Raw genomic sequence first — 14150 nt, 5'->3', positions numbered from 1 at the left:
TGTGGGGATTTGGTGTTTGTAAATAAGAAATTGTATATTCCTGAATGTTTAAGACGAGAAATGTTAAGGAAGTGCCACGATAACAAGGGGCGGGTCATCTAGGCCCCACCAGGACTATTAAACTGTTGGCCAAACAATGCTGGTGGCCTGGAATGAGGAAAGACGCCAGGGGGTACGTCACGCAGTGTGAATTATGTGCAGAGGGCAAAACACCACCGGGGAAGCCCCAGGGGCTATTGCAGAAGGTGGTGGAGCCCATGAGGCCATGGGAATGCGTGGCCATGGATTTTGTAGGCGAACTACCCCCCAGCAGAGGCCACAGATACATTTGGACAATATTGGACCTATTCTCAAAACAGGCACACTTTGTGGCCCTGCCGAAACTCCCCTCAGCTGAAAAACTTGCTGATTTGTATGTGAAGCATGTATATCGCCTACATGGGTGTCCCGACAAAATAATTAGCGACCGGGGAGTCCAATTTACTGCAAAATTTTGGGGAAAATTCTTACAGCTGTTAGGAGCAGAAAGGAACCTGAGCTCGGCTTTTCATCCCGCAACCAACGGGGGAGTCGAACGCACCCAACAAACACTGTGCCAATTCTTGAGGATGTACACCAATTATAGACAGGATGATTGGGCGGACCTTCTACCGTTTGCTGAGATGGCTTTTAACGGGGCCGTACATTCGGCCACAGGTCGTGCCCCATTCGAAATAGTATACGGACAGGAGGTGGCACCTTTCCCCAGGCTACCCGAGTGGAAGGAAGGAGAGGCCCAGACCGACAAGGAATGGCCGGCCAAAATTAAGCAAGGGTGGCAGACCGTGGTGGAGGCATTGCGGGAAACACAAAAGAAGTACAAGCTCTTTGCCGATCGTAGGCGCCGAGAGGGGGACAAATTGGGCGAAGGGGATCTGGTTTGGCTGAGCACAAAAAACCTGAAATTGGGGTTCCCATCTAAAAAATTGGCTCCACGCTATATAGGGCCGTTCAGGGTAGCAAAAAGAATAAACGAAGTGACCTATGAGCTGAGGCTACCCAAGGACCTAGGAAAGGTACACCCGGTATTCCATTGCAGCCTGTTAAAAAAGTATAAAGGAACTCTGGACAGCGGAGAACAATAGTTGTGTTTAATCTTTTCCTTCCAGGACGAAGGGGAGGAGGACGCCATGTCAGAACCCTGCTACTAGAGCCTGGATGTGGCTCTGAGTTTCAGGGTCACTGACATTGATAAGGCACCTGCGGCTCAGGACTCGGAGAAGAAACGGCTGCTGGACTTGGCGGGGAATTTGCGCGGGGTTTTGCTGAGCGGGAAGAGACTTTTCAAATGAGGGGGAGGGTATATAAAGGATGGTTGGCCGGAGCCTCCCATTCTTGGCTTTTTTGATGTTCATGTTTCCTACAGTAAAAGTTTCTGGTGATAACACAGAGAGTCTCGTGTGTTCATTCAGGAGCGGCTGTGGTGAGCTGACAGCTATCATGTCTCCTCTCAGCCTTCTCTTGTCTTAGGAGCTGCTAGTGCAGACTAGGACTTTTAAATGTGGAATGCATCTCACCACAGTGGATTCCACACTGTACATGCATATTCAGCAGCAGAGTAGCACAGAACCAGGGCAGATGTCTTCACTGTCTGGTTGTGATCCCCAGGTTGTGCCAGTCAGCTTGAGGGTCACTGCCTGCTTGCCTGCCTGCCTGGTGGAATCCTTTTTTGTGTTTGGTCCCGTCCAGGAATGCGCAGGCGGAGGCGTTCTCCCTTGCGGCCGGCAGGGGGCGCCAAGGTCCCGCCTCGCGGTCTGGGCCCCGCCTCCTCCGCGCGCCTCGCTCCTCGCTCTCTCTGAGGCGGCGGTGTCGGCGGCGAGGAGTGGCTTTCCCTCGGCCGGGTCCTTAGGACTCCCTTCCTTTCCCTTCCCTTCCAGAGAGGAAGGTGCTGCCTCAGCCGGGAATGGCGGCGCCGGAGCGACGGGCCTTCGCGCACCGCATTAACCGGTGAGAGACAGCTGAAAGAGGGAGGGAAGCGGGAGGGCAAATTCTCCTCATGGATGTCTCTTGCCTCTCTTCCTCGAGGCGGCATTTCCTCTTCCTCCTCCTCCAAAGCCAACACACACACAGCTCAGGGCATGAAATAGGTGGTGGTGGTGGTGGGGGAGAGTTACTTGCCCCCCAGAAAGGTTTCTTGCCATCGCAGACCTTGTAGCCAGAGAGCATCCTGAGAGGAAGGGCGGGGGAGGGAAGGAAAGGCCAAGATCCTTCTATTCTCTGCTCCAGGGAAGCAAATATGCTTGTTGTTGTTGTTTTTCTATATGTTAATGTTTATTTTATTATACAGTAGAGTTTCACTTATCCAACATTCGCTTATCCAACATTTTGGATTATCCAACGCATTTTTGTAGTCAATGTTTTCAATATATCATGATATTTTGGTGCTAAATTTGTAAATACAGTAATTACTACGTAGCATTACTTCATATTGAACTGCTTTTTCTGTCAAATTTGTTGTATAACATGATGTTTTGGTGCTTAATTTGTAAAATCATAACCTGATTTGATGTTTAATAGACTTCTCCTTAATCTCTCCTTATTATCCAACATTTCATTATGTTGGATAAGTGAGACTCTACTGTAGTTCAATATGCTGTAATGCTACGTAGTAATTACTGTATTTACGAATTTAGCACCAAAATATTACGATGTATTGAAAACATTGACTACAAAAATGCGTTGGATAATCCAGAATGTTGGATAAGTGAGAATCTACTGTATATGCTATTAGGTAAAGGTTTTCCTCTGACATTAAGTCCAGTCGTGTCTGACTCAGTGGGTTGGTGCTCATCTCTGTTTCTAAGCCGAAGAGCCGGCATTGTCCGTAGACACCTCCAAGGTCATGTGGCCAGCATGACTGCATGGAGTGCCGTTAGCTTTCCGCCGGAGCGGTACTTATTGATCTATTCACATTTGCATGTTTTTGAACTGCTAGGTTGGCAGAAGCTGGGGCTAACAGCAGGTGCTCACTCTGATTGCCGAATTCGAACCTGTGACCTTTCAGTCTGCAAGTTCAGCAGCTCAGCACTTTAACACGCTGTGCTACCCAGGGCTCCATTATATGCTGTTATTATGTCATATTCTATGTTATAGAATCATAGAATGATAGAGTTGGAAGAGACCACATGAGCCATCTAGTCCAACCCCCTGCCATGCAGGAAATCACAATCAAAGCACCCCAACAGATGGCCACCCAGCCTCTGTTTACCTTGTTTTATTTGAATTTTTAATGTTTTTATCTATACACATAATAAAAGTGAATGTGTGGCTGGGATGTCCACTTAACACCAGTGCTTCTCAACCTTCCCAATGCCGCGACCCCTTAATATAATTTAATAATAATAATAATAATAATGCTAAAACTTTATTTCTACCCCGCCACCATCTCCCAAAAGGGACTCGGGTCGGCGTACAAAGCACTCATAATGTAACAATACATACGATGCAATAAATACAGATACATCAATATCAAAGGAAAACATCATCAGTATATAATAATATCGATGTAAAATCAGTAAAATCAATCAACTCTATAGTACACATCAATAAAATGTTATGGTAATTATAGACATAAAATGAATAACAACCAACCAGTCATATAAAGTGTTTTCAGTGAGAACACCAATGGGTCTACAATCTGAAACATTTGGGCTCTATATCTATTGGAAAGCTTGGTTAAAGAGCCAGTTTCTCATGTTGTGACACCACAACCATACCATTATTTTTGTTGCTTCTTCATAACTGTAATTTCACTACTGTTATGAATCGTAATGCAAATATCTGATATGCAGGATGTATTTTCATTCACTAGACCAAATTTGGCACAAATACCCAATATGCCAAATTTGAACACTGGTGGGGTTGGGGGAGGATTGATTTTGTCATTTGGGAGTTGTGGTTCATAGAATCATAGAATCATAGAATAGTAGAGTTGGAAGAGACCTCATGGGCCATCTAGTCCAACCCCCTGCCAAGAAACAGGAAATCGCATTCAAAGCACCCCCGACAGATGGCCATCCAGCCTCCGCTTAAAAGCCTCCAAGGAAGGAGCCTCCACCACAGTCCGGGCCAGAGAGTTCCACTGCCGAACAGCCCTCACAGTTGCTGAGGTTTATAGTTAACCTACAATCAAAGAGCATTCTGAGCTCCACCAATGATGGAACTGAAATAAACTTGGCACACAGAACTCCCATGACCAACCGAAAATGCTGGAAGGTTTTGGTTGGCATTGACCTTGAGTTTGGGAGTTGTCGTTCACCTACATCCAGAGAGCACTGTTGACTCAAACAATGATGGATCTGGACCAAACTTGACATTAATACTCAATATTCCCAAATGTGAACATTGGTGGAGTTTGGGAAAATGGACCTTGACATTTGGGAGTTGTAGTTTCTGGGATTTATAGTTCACCTACAATCAAAGAGCCCTTTGAACCCCACCAACGATAAATTTGGGCCAAACTTTCCACATAGAACCCCCCCCCCCCCCCCCCCGACCAACAGAAAATACTGGAGTGGTCTGAGAATAATTGACAGTGGTTTAGGGGAGATGTAGTTCACCTGCCTCCAGAGAGCACTGTGAATTAATATGTGTTTTCTGATATTCTTTGGCGACCCCTCTTATACCCCCTCGCGACCCACAGGTTGAGAAATGCTGACTTATACAGCTGGCATTGTTTGTAGATGCTTCCAAGGTCATGTGGCTGACATGACTGCATGGAGCACCATTACATTCCCACCGAAGCGGTACCTATTGATCTACTCACATTTGCATGTTTTCGAACTGCTAGGTTGGCAGAAGCTGGGGCTAACAGCAAGAGCTCACCCCACTCCCTGGATTTGAACCGCTAACCTTTTGGTCAGCAAGTTCAGCAGCTCAGTGGTTTAATCGGCTGCGCCACCCGGGGCTCCCCAGCCATACATACATACATATATACACATATACATACACATATATAGAGAGCTTTGGATAGCATAGGGCAGGGGTCTCCAAACTAAGGCCCGGGGGCCGGATGCGGCCCTCGGAGGTCATTTACCTGGCCCCCGCCCTCAGTTTTATAATATAATATATTGTATATACATATAATATTGATAATAATATTATAATGTAATACAATATAACACTAATAATAATACCATATAATAATATTAATTATATGTTCTATATTACATATAATATTACTAATAATATTACAGTATAGTGGCATAGTTCAATATAGTAATATATAATGCTAATATTGTGCTATGCTAATAATATAATATATTGTATGTACATATAATTTGTAAGCCACTCTGAGTCCCCTTTGGGGTCAGAAGGGTGTGATACAAGTGTAGTAAATAAATGCAGTAAATAAATAAATAATAAATAAATAAATTTTAGACTTAGGCTCGCCCAAAGTCTGAAATGACTTGAAGGCACACAACAACAACAACAACAACAACAATCCTAATTAACTTGACTATCTCATTGGCCAGAAGCAGGAGCACACTTCCCATTGAAATCCTGATCAATGTATGTTGGTTAAAATTGTTTTTATTTTTAAATATTGTATTGTTCTTTCATTTTTCTTGTTGTTGTTGTTGTTGTTGTTGTTTTTGCACTACAAATAAGACATGTGCAGTGTGCATCGGAATTTGTTTGTTTGTTTTTTTCAAATGATAATCTGGCCCCTCAACAGTCTGAAGGATTGTGGACTGGCCCTCGGCTTAAAAAGTTTGGGGACCCCTGGCATAGGGAAACATTAACACTTCTATGGTGTTTGCTTTGCTGTCTGTGCCCTTGTTCAGGGGATTTCACCTCACTTTCTGTCCCTTTGAGAATTGGATTTTGGAAAATGTGGCTTATTGTGGAAATAAGGATTGGTGCTGAAGCTTCAGTGGAGACACCTTTCCCCTGTGATAATAATTCTTCCAAGAGTGAATTTCTTTTCTCAGGGGTAGATTTCTTACACATTCTGTTATCTCACTTCCATTCTTAACTATGAGTAGTTTGTAGGTTTATAATTTGAGGACTGCCTGTATATTATATCTTATTTTATTATATTATATCTTTTCATTATTTTATTTTTTATGTTTTATGATACATTGTATTATTATATTATATTATATTATTATTATTTTATATTGTATGCTTCCGTTATATTTTATTACTATTTTGATATGAGCTCCTTGGGTATGTAGTTGCTTAAAAGACTAATTTCTCCTCATTCATCCGAGATAATATCCTCAGATCTCTTTTTCATTTTGCTGAGCACTGCCACATGACTGGATGCTGCTGCTCCTCGCTTGTGCCTCATGGCTGTATCCCTCTGTCTTTCCTTGTGAGCTCAGGACTGAAGTGAAATAGGAATAAGAACGCTAAGACCTGTGTTTATTTGCACAAGGATCCCTTCAGTGTGTAACATTTTTCTTAGCCCCTATGGCAAATTGTGTGTCAAAGCTGTGTTTGTTAATCTGCCGCAAAAAGGTTTGTGATTTTTGTGTGTGTAGGCATACAGAAGTCCATCAGAAATCATCATTGGGGTTTTTCATTGAGCATTGAGCCTCAGCTTTTAAAGTTCCCAAAGCATGGAGCCGTATAGTTAAAAGTGAGGTCAAACTGCATTCATTCTACAGTGTAGATGCACACCATGGAAGTAGATTGATATTTAGGTTGATAAATGTAAACCTCTGAGAGGTTTGTTGATGTTGTTGTGTTCCCTGAAGTCATTACTGACTTAAAGTGACTCTGAGGCAATGATATCATGGGGTTTTCTTGCCAAGATTTGTTCAGAAGGGATTTGCCTTTGTGTTCGTTTGAGGCTGAAAGAGCATGGCCTTCCCAGGGTTACAGAGTCAGTTTCCATAGAGTGCAGCTACACAGTAGAATAAACACAGTTTGACACCACTTTCAAAGCCATGTCTCAAGACTGTGGAATCCTGCTATTTGTAGCACTCTTTGGCAGAAAACTAAAGACCTACTGAAACTGCAACTGCTATGATTCTATAGCATTGAGCCATGGCAGTTAAAATGGTGTTGAACAGTATTAATTGTGCAGTGTAGAGACACCCAGCAGGGATTTGAATTCTCTCAGGGTCTTAGTTCAATGCTGAAACCACTATACCACACTGTCTCTCCCAAGAGGTTTACGATCTATAAATGTATTAGGGATAACTGTTTGTCAGGGCTCGTGTGTACAGGGGTACACAGACCCATGTGTCCCTTGGCTACTCCAAAGCAGAAGCAGCACCCTCACTGTTCAGCTAGCATGGTTATTCCTTGCTATTCCTTGTTTCTGAGAGTACATCAGGAAAACACATTGCAGAAAAGATGAAGAGAGAGGAAGGGGAGCGGAGTAGAAGGGCTAGCAACCGCCACCCAATAATACTTAAATATCTTTGAGTGGAGAAGCATGTGTAAACCTCCCTCTTTCTACATCTTGAAATGTGTCTCTGTTTGAGAGAGACTGTGCACACACATCAAAGTTTACGCATGGACTCTGCCCTGCTAGCTAGCACTGCATCCATTTCAAAGATTTGCAAATTGTATAGCACTTACATGGAGGAAGATGCAGAAGACGGTAAATGGAAAAGGCTGGTTTACTCTGTCGTGTGGACTAGTCTGTCCTTTTTCATCCTGGCTCTTCATCGCTTCTTCTCCATTGTCTTCTCATTTTTCTTTCTACTGGAATAGCATAAAAGTGGTACAACATGGTGTACCCTTTCAACCCTCTTTGCAATATGGACCAATATGCTTTTTGGTACTATCAATACAGATATAGCATAATATCAGGGTAGTGATGGCAGAACTGAGCCTGTTATGTGGTATCTCCTTGAGCCCCCCTGCCTCATAGAGGAACAGTTTTGATTCAGTGAATTTTGCATAAGAGACCACACTTCTTAAGGAGGCTGATGGTTGTACTTGTAAATTTTCCAGAATTGGATTATGCGTCTTGAGTGTCCACTTGTTGAGCTCAAATGTAATAATAGGCCATGTCATCTTTTATTATTTTTGTTTCTTTTGGAGTTATCTAGGCTTGAAAATTAGCCAATATTCTTTCTTACCCACCTCCTACCCTTGTGTCATTTAAATAGAGAGTATAAATACATGTTTTCTTTCAAATTATATTTTGAAACATCCTAACATAGACCAGAAGAAAGGGTTTCTAGAAAAAGCATTAGCTCTCCAGCAAGTTTTTAAGCACAAGTTACTTAAAAAGGGAGTAACTTGGGAGGCTATAACTCAGTTTAACACTTGCCTGGCATGGTAAAGCTCAATATCTGTTAGAGCTAGGAACGGCCCCTTAGATCAATAAAGTCTAGAGTTGATAGATTTTGTGTAGAATGGGTCTATGTGTTCATATAGATTGGAATGTTAGCTACCTTTGTATTAAGGCTTCAACATGAAGATCAGGCAAAGATCTTGAGGGAGAGGAGTATTAGTACTGATGTAATCTCAAACTCACCTAGAGCAAACATTTCTCCCTGTATTCTCAAAGATGAGCTTTGTTTTTTTCTGGAATGTATGGTCATATTGTTTATTTATTTTAGAACACATCCTGCTCCTCTTTGTTCTTTCTTACCACAAGTAGGGTTAACTATTTCTAAAAAATATGCACAAAATTCTTAACAGAAACTACCTAAAACAGTTGTGCTTTTTTGAGAATTTCTTCAAAGGATGAGGAACAATTAAATATTAGAAATCCTGAATTGTTTCAAAGTATTTCCTTATGGATGTGTATGACTGATTTTAGGGATGGGAGAAAGAGTCTTTTAGCACTGCAAATACCAAACAAACTTATTATGGTAGAAACTAGTTTTATCTGATACATGAAGTTTTACATTTTTTGGATATTGAGGAGGAGTGGACAGAATCCATATTAGAGCTCCCAAGTCACCTGTTTTTTAAAAAACCAAATAGCCGATTTTTGCTTACAAATCGTACAGAACATTGTCTAGATACATGAAATTAACCTAAAATATTCCTACCACTTCTCACTAGCATTCTAGGGCCCTAGCCAACCTTTCAATATTCCTTTTTCATCTACAGTCCTTCTCAAAATGGTAACAAATACATTTTGTATTTGAACTTACTGTGGGATGATGTGGACCACAGAAGAGTTGGGGGGAAGACAGCCCCTGAATTGCACAGCTGGTCACCTAGTGTAGAAGAAAAATTGCTGTAAACCTTGCATCAAATGGCACTACTGTGTTTCCCCAAAAATAAATCAGTGTCTTATATTAATTTTTTCTTCCAAAGATGCGCTAGGTCTTATTTTCAGGGGATATCTTATTTTTCCATGAAGAAGGCGGCACATTTATTGGTTTTTTTTCCAAAATAATTTGTATTAATTACACAAACTAACCAGGGAAAAAAGGAGGGGGTGTACAATCATTTTTGTTCTACTACTACTTAAAACTTACTACAAATTAACAGAGAAAAGGGATGTTGGGAAAAGGGATAAGAAGTAAAAGAGAAAAAAAACAAGGGGAGGAAGAATGCACATTTATTGTTGAACAAGAAAATGAACATTTATTATATACTGTGAGGGGATAACTTAGTTTCGGGGTAGTATATAAATAGGATATTCTGAGACAAGCTGCTTTAAGTCCCTATATTGGGAGAAATGTGGGGTGAAAATAAAATAAAAATCAGGTCAGGTACATATAAACACATTTATATGGAAATTTAAACATTTTTGAACAGGAATGAAGAATGTGGAGCTCCAGATTATCTTAGACTGGAACTATTTTTGGTAGGAGAAAATGGTGAGGGATGATGGGAGTGCCAACTTGACAATAGAGGGCCAAATGATGCTGATCCGGGTATTGGTATATGTGGTTTTAGGTTTTTGCTTTTTAAAGAATCAGATAAAAGAGTAAGAGGAAAAAATACCGGCAGTATCTTTGGGTCCCAGGTGGAATTGCTGGTGGTAGCCAGTAATCATCTTACTATTCAGAATACTTCTATTGGTTGTAAAACTAATATCAGAATAATATGTTGTTTGAACAATGAACACAGACGGCTATATTTAGGGATTGTTGAAATGCAGCTCTTTCTCAGTTCTCTGGAGAGTCAATAGATTGAAGAAGGGCTGGCCCTGAGTTTTGGTTTTTGTAGAAGGAGATCATTGAGTAGAGGCTGAGGCGGGGGAGATCATTTTCTCTCCTCCAGATGGAAGACACACCTAAAATGTTGGAAGCTTGGCCAGAAATATATTATAAATTGGGTTTTAAAGTAGGGAAACATTTGGCCTTCCAGATTTTTTAGACTATGCCTTTCACAATTCCTTTGCATTGACACTGCTAATTTGAGGTTAAATGGGAGCTGAAATCAAAGACATGTAGAGTAAAGCTTGATGCAAAAGATTTACTTCATATCTCACTGGACTTGGAAATGTTTCTTTTGTGAACTATAAAGCCACTTTTCAAGTCTTCAGAAAAACAAGACTAAAACTCTTCCTTGGGAGTATCTGGTTAGATGACCCTGTGACTTCTTAGGAAGCTCTGATTCATGAACGTAAGAGTAAACTAGTAGAACATGCTTCATTCTCAATTCTCCTCTTATCCGTTTGGTATATGAATTGTTTCATGGGAAGCAAGAAAACAATATCTTCCACTGAATCTTGCCAGAAAAGAACCTTGGCAGTTGTGTTGTGCATTTCTTGTGTCTTTTTGTTTGTTTGTTTTTGGTTATGTTTGTTTCCTGCTTTGCTTTTCTCTGACCGAACATTGGAAAGTTCAAGCTAATGCTTTTGGAACAAAGCCTAATACTTATTGCTTGAATGCCTCTCATCTTGACATCCCTGTTCTGCAGTTCATTTAGACTTAAGGAGAAGGTTTTGATGGGTAGACTCTTTCTGATTCTCTTTTAAAATCAGAACACTCTTATCTTTTTCCTGCCCACTCACCCTTTCTTCTCTCAAATGCTCATGGGCAAGAAATAAAGGAAAAAATAGTATCTAGTTGCCAGTTTGTAAGGCAGACAGCACTTTATGGAACCCCAGGGCAGCTTGAGTGCTGGCAGAAGTTGAGGGTGAATCATTCAGGGCAGCTTCTGGCACTCCGTCTGTTTCTGTGCTGCTCTTGGCCTCTATTTTCTTATCAAGCTTGCAATGGGCATGCAAAAGTGGAGGAAGACAGATGTAGAGGGACATTTCCTCAGCCATTGCCTTGGGAAGTGGATTTTTTTTCTCCCTAGGGGCACTAAAACTACAGATTCTCAGTGCTCACGGCTCCATTTATGGCAGATGGAATCACTATTGTTTGGTTTTAAGGGTTAATTTCCATTGTTTGGAGCCTGCTATGTATCAAAACCTTGAAGAAACCCACTTCAAAATAAGCAGGGCATGTTTGTTCAAAACATATTTTTGTGATTTGCGTCTGAATTCTTGATGGCAGATAACAAAAACTCATTTAGAACAAGCATTTCCTGCTAGTTTTCAAGGGGGAACTCTTAGTCTGCTATCAACATTTGATGGTTTTGAAGGTTTGGGGACTGCATATTGCTTCCCTGCTGCATATTGCTTGTCCCAGCCATGGGAATAGAAACTTGCAAGTATCTGAAAAATTGGGCTGCAATTTGTGAAAATGTATGCCATTATAATAAATATTATCCCAAAGTTTGGATTTATGCTAGATATACTTTGAATAGATTATGATATATGATTATGTTTGCCCATACCATGAAAGTTGTTGAACAGCAATGCAGTTTATTTTACATATCACCTTTATTTATTAACATATTTTCATAATTGTATTTATTGGTCACATGGGTGCCTGATACATACATAATCATAAAATTGCAATTCTAGTAATAAACACTAAAATATAATTTACAAACAACAATATGTCAGTCAAAATCAGTGAGTGATATACAGGCAGTCTCTAAGTTACGAACAAGATAAGTTTGGTAGGTTTGTTTTTAAGTTGAATTTGTTTGTAAGTCAGAACAGGCACATTTTAAGGGTAACGCCACACCCACACACACTCACCACTCTTTGGATAGCATAGCAAAGGGTTAACACCCTTGTGATGTTTGTCTTAATGTTTATGTCCCTGTTCAGAAGATTTCACATCATTTTCTGTCCCTGTGACCATTGGATTTTGGAAAATTTGGCTTGCTGGTGCTAAAGCTTCAGTTGAGACTTATTTTCTCCACGATAACTCTTTCAGGTGTGAATTTCCCTTCTGAGGGGTGGATTTCTCTAACTTCCTGTTGTCTCACCTCTGTTCTTAACTATTGTTATCTGTAATCAGATGTTTGTAAGTCAAGGACTGCCTGTATACAATTTTCCAGATCTTTAAATGGGAAATTGGTCCTCTAGATTTTTCAGATTACTATTCTTACAATCCCTTGTGATCGGTTATGTGGAGAAGGGCTCATGCCTCACAAACCCTATCTTAGAACACGGGTAGACCCAGTATAAAAGTAGTGATGATCTAGTAACTAATAATTTAGTCCCCAAACCTTCATAAAATCTAACTAATTAAATCAGATGAATCCAAAGCCTACTTCAAAGCCAGCACTGATGGGATCAGTCAATTGACCTGTCTGGTCACCTGTAAGGATAAACTTCCTTTGTTGGATGATCAAGCTGTCAGGTGCCTTTTACATCTATCTATATATATATAAGGGTAATGAAATTTTGGCCTAGGACAAAACAACAAAACTAAACACCCTACAACTTCAAAAATTGACAGGACAACCCCTCATCCACGCCTCTACGTTCATACAACAAAAAGAAAAGAAAAACAATGTCCTAATTAGAGGGAGAGGAATAATTGTTTTTACCCAGTTGCTGCCAGTTAGAAGGCTAAGCTCTGCCCACTTGGTCTCCTAGCAACCCACTCAGCCCAGGGAACAGGTAGAGTTAGGCCTCACTTAGGCCTCTTCCACACTGTCTATAAAATACAGATTATCTCATTTTAACTGGATTATATGGCAGTGTAGACTCAGGGCCTTTCCACACAGCTATATAACCCATTTATAATCTTATATTATCTGAACTGGATTATCTTGAGTCCGCACTGCCATATAATCCACTTCAGTGTGTATTTTATCCAGCTGTGTAGAAGGGGCCTCATATAATCCAGTTCTAAGCAGATAATATAAGATTATAAATATACAGCAGAGTCTCACTTATCCAACATAAACAGGCCGGCAGAATGTTGGATAAGTGAATATGTTGGATAATAAGAAGGGATTCAGGAAAAGCCAATTAAACATCAAATTAGGTAATCATTATACAAATTAAGCACCAAAACATCATGTTATACAACAAAATTGACAGAAAAAGTAGTTCAATGCGCAGTAATGCTACCGTGTTTTCCCGAAAATAAGACAGTGTCTTATATTAATTTTTGCTCCCAAAGATGCTCTAGGTCTTATTTTCAGGGGATGTCTTATTTTTCCATGAAGAAGAATTCACATTTATTGTTGAACAAAAAAATGAACATTTATTATATACTGTACAGTAGTTGTCATCATAAACCAGCATAACCAGACAAACTGTGAATCCTATCAAAAATGTCTTGTTACTACTAATATTTCCATGTACAACACTTTATGGTATGTACATTTACCAATCCTGCATGCTTCCAAACAAAAACTTTGCCAGGTCTTACTTTCGGGGGAGGCCTTATATTTAGCAATTCAGCAAAACCTCTACTAGGTCTTATTTTCTGGGGATGTCTTATTTTAGGAGAAACAGGGTATGTAGTAATTACTGTATTTATAAATTTAGCACCAAAATATCACAATGAATTTAAAGCACTGACTAGAAAAACATTGACTACTAAAAGGCAGACTGCGTTGGATAATCCAGAACATTGGATAAGCGAATGTTGGATAAGTGAGATTCTACTGTAATATGAAATAATTACTGTGGTAGAATAATACAGAAGAAAATAATATCTAAAACCAGGACAGTAAATAAAGAGCAAGTCTGAAAGCAGGGAAATTGGGAATTCCACAGAGGAAACAATCAGGGCCAGCTAACACCTCCTAAGAAAGGATTCTTCCAGAAAAGAAGCTAAGAAGGGAGTGAAGCAGTGTGTATTACCAAAGTCATTACTATCATTACTATTATTATTATTATTATTATTATTATTATTATTATTATTGTGTTTCTG

General features: G+C 40.3%; 1 protein-coding gene across 8 annotated transcripts in view; it reads left to right on the top strand.

The window, feature by feature from the left end:
- The first annotated feature begins 1824 nt into the window (after positions 1-1824).
- The window catches only part of dock6 (dedicator of cytokinesis 6), a 134264-nt gene continuing 121938 nt past the window's right edge, over positions 1825-14150 (top strand). For 4 of the 8 annotated variants that reach the window (XM_062971430.1, XM_062971429.1, XM_008103781.3 and 1 more), the window contains exon 1: positions 1833-1986. In XM_062971430.1, the coding sequence (XP_062827500.1) occupies positions 1943-1986 (44 nt within the window). In that variant the 5' untranslated portion in view covers positions 1833-1942. Of the gene's footprint in view, positions 1987-14150 lie in introns of all 8 variants that reach the window. The other 4 variants (XM_062971433.1, XR_010003179.1, XM_062971432.1 and 1 more) reach the window with 4 other exon arrangements.

The sequence above is a fragment of the Anolis carolinensis genome, chromosome 2, assembly GCF_035594765.1.
Source record: "Anolis carolinensis isolate JA03-04 chromosome 2, rAnoCar3.1.pri, whole genome shotgun sequence".
Lineage (NCBI taxonomy): Eukaryota > Metazoa > Chordata > Lepidosauria > Squamata > Dactyloidae > Anolis > Anolis carolinensis.
Note: the sequence above shows the minus strand (reverse complement) of the source record. Positions and strands in the feature narration are given on the sequence as shown.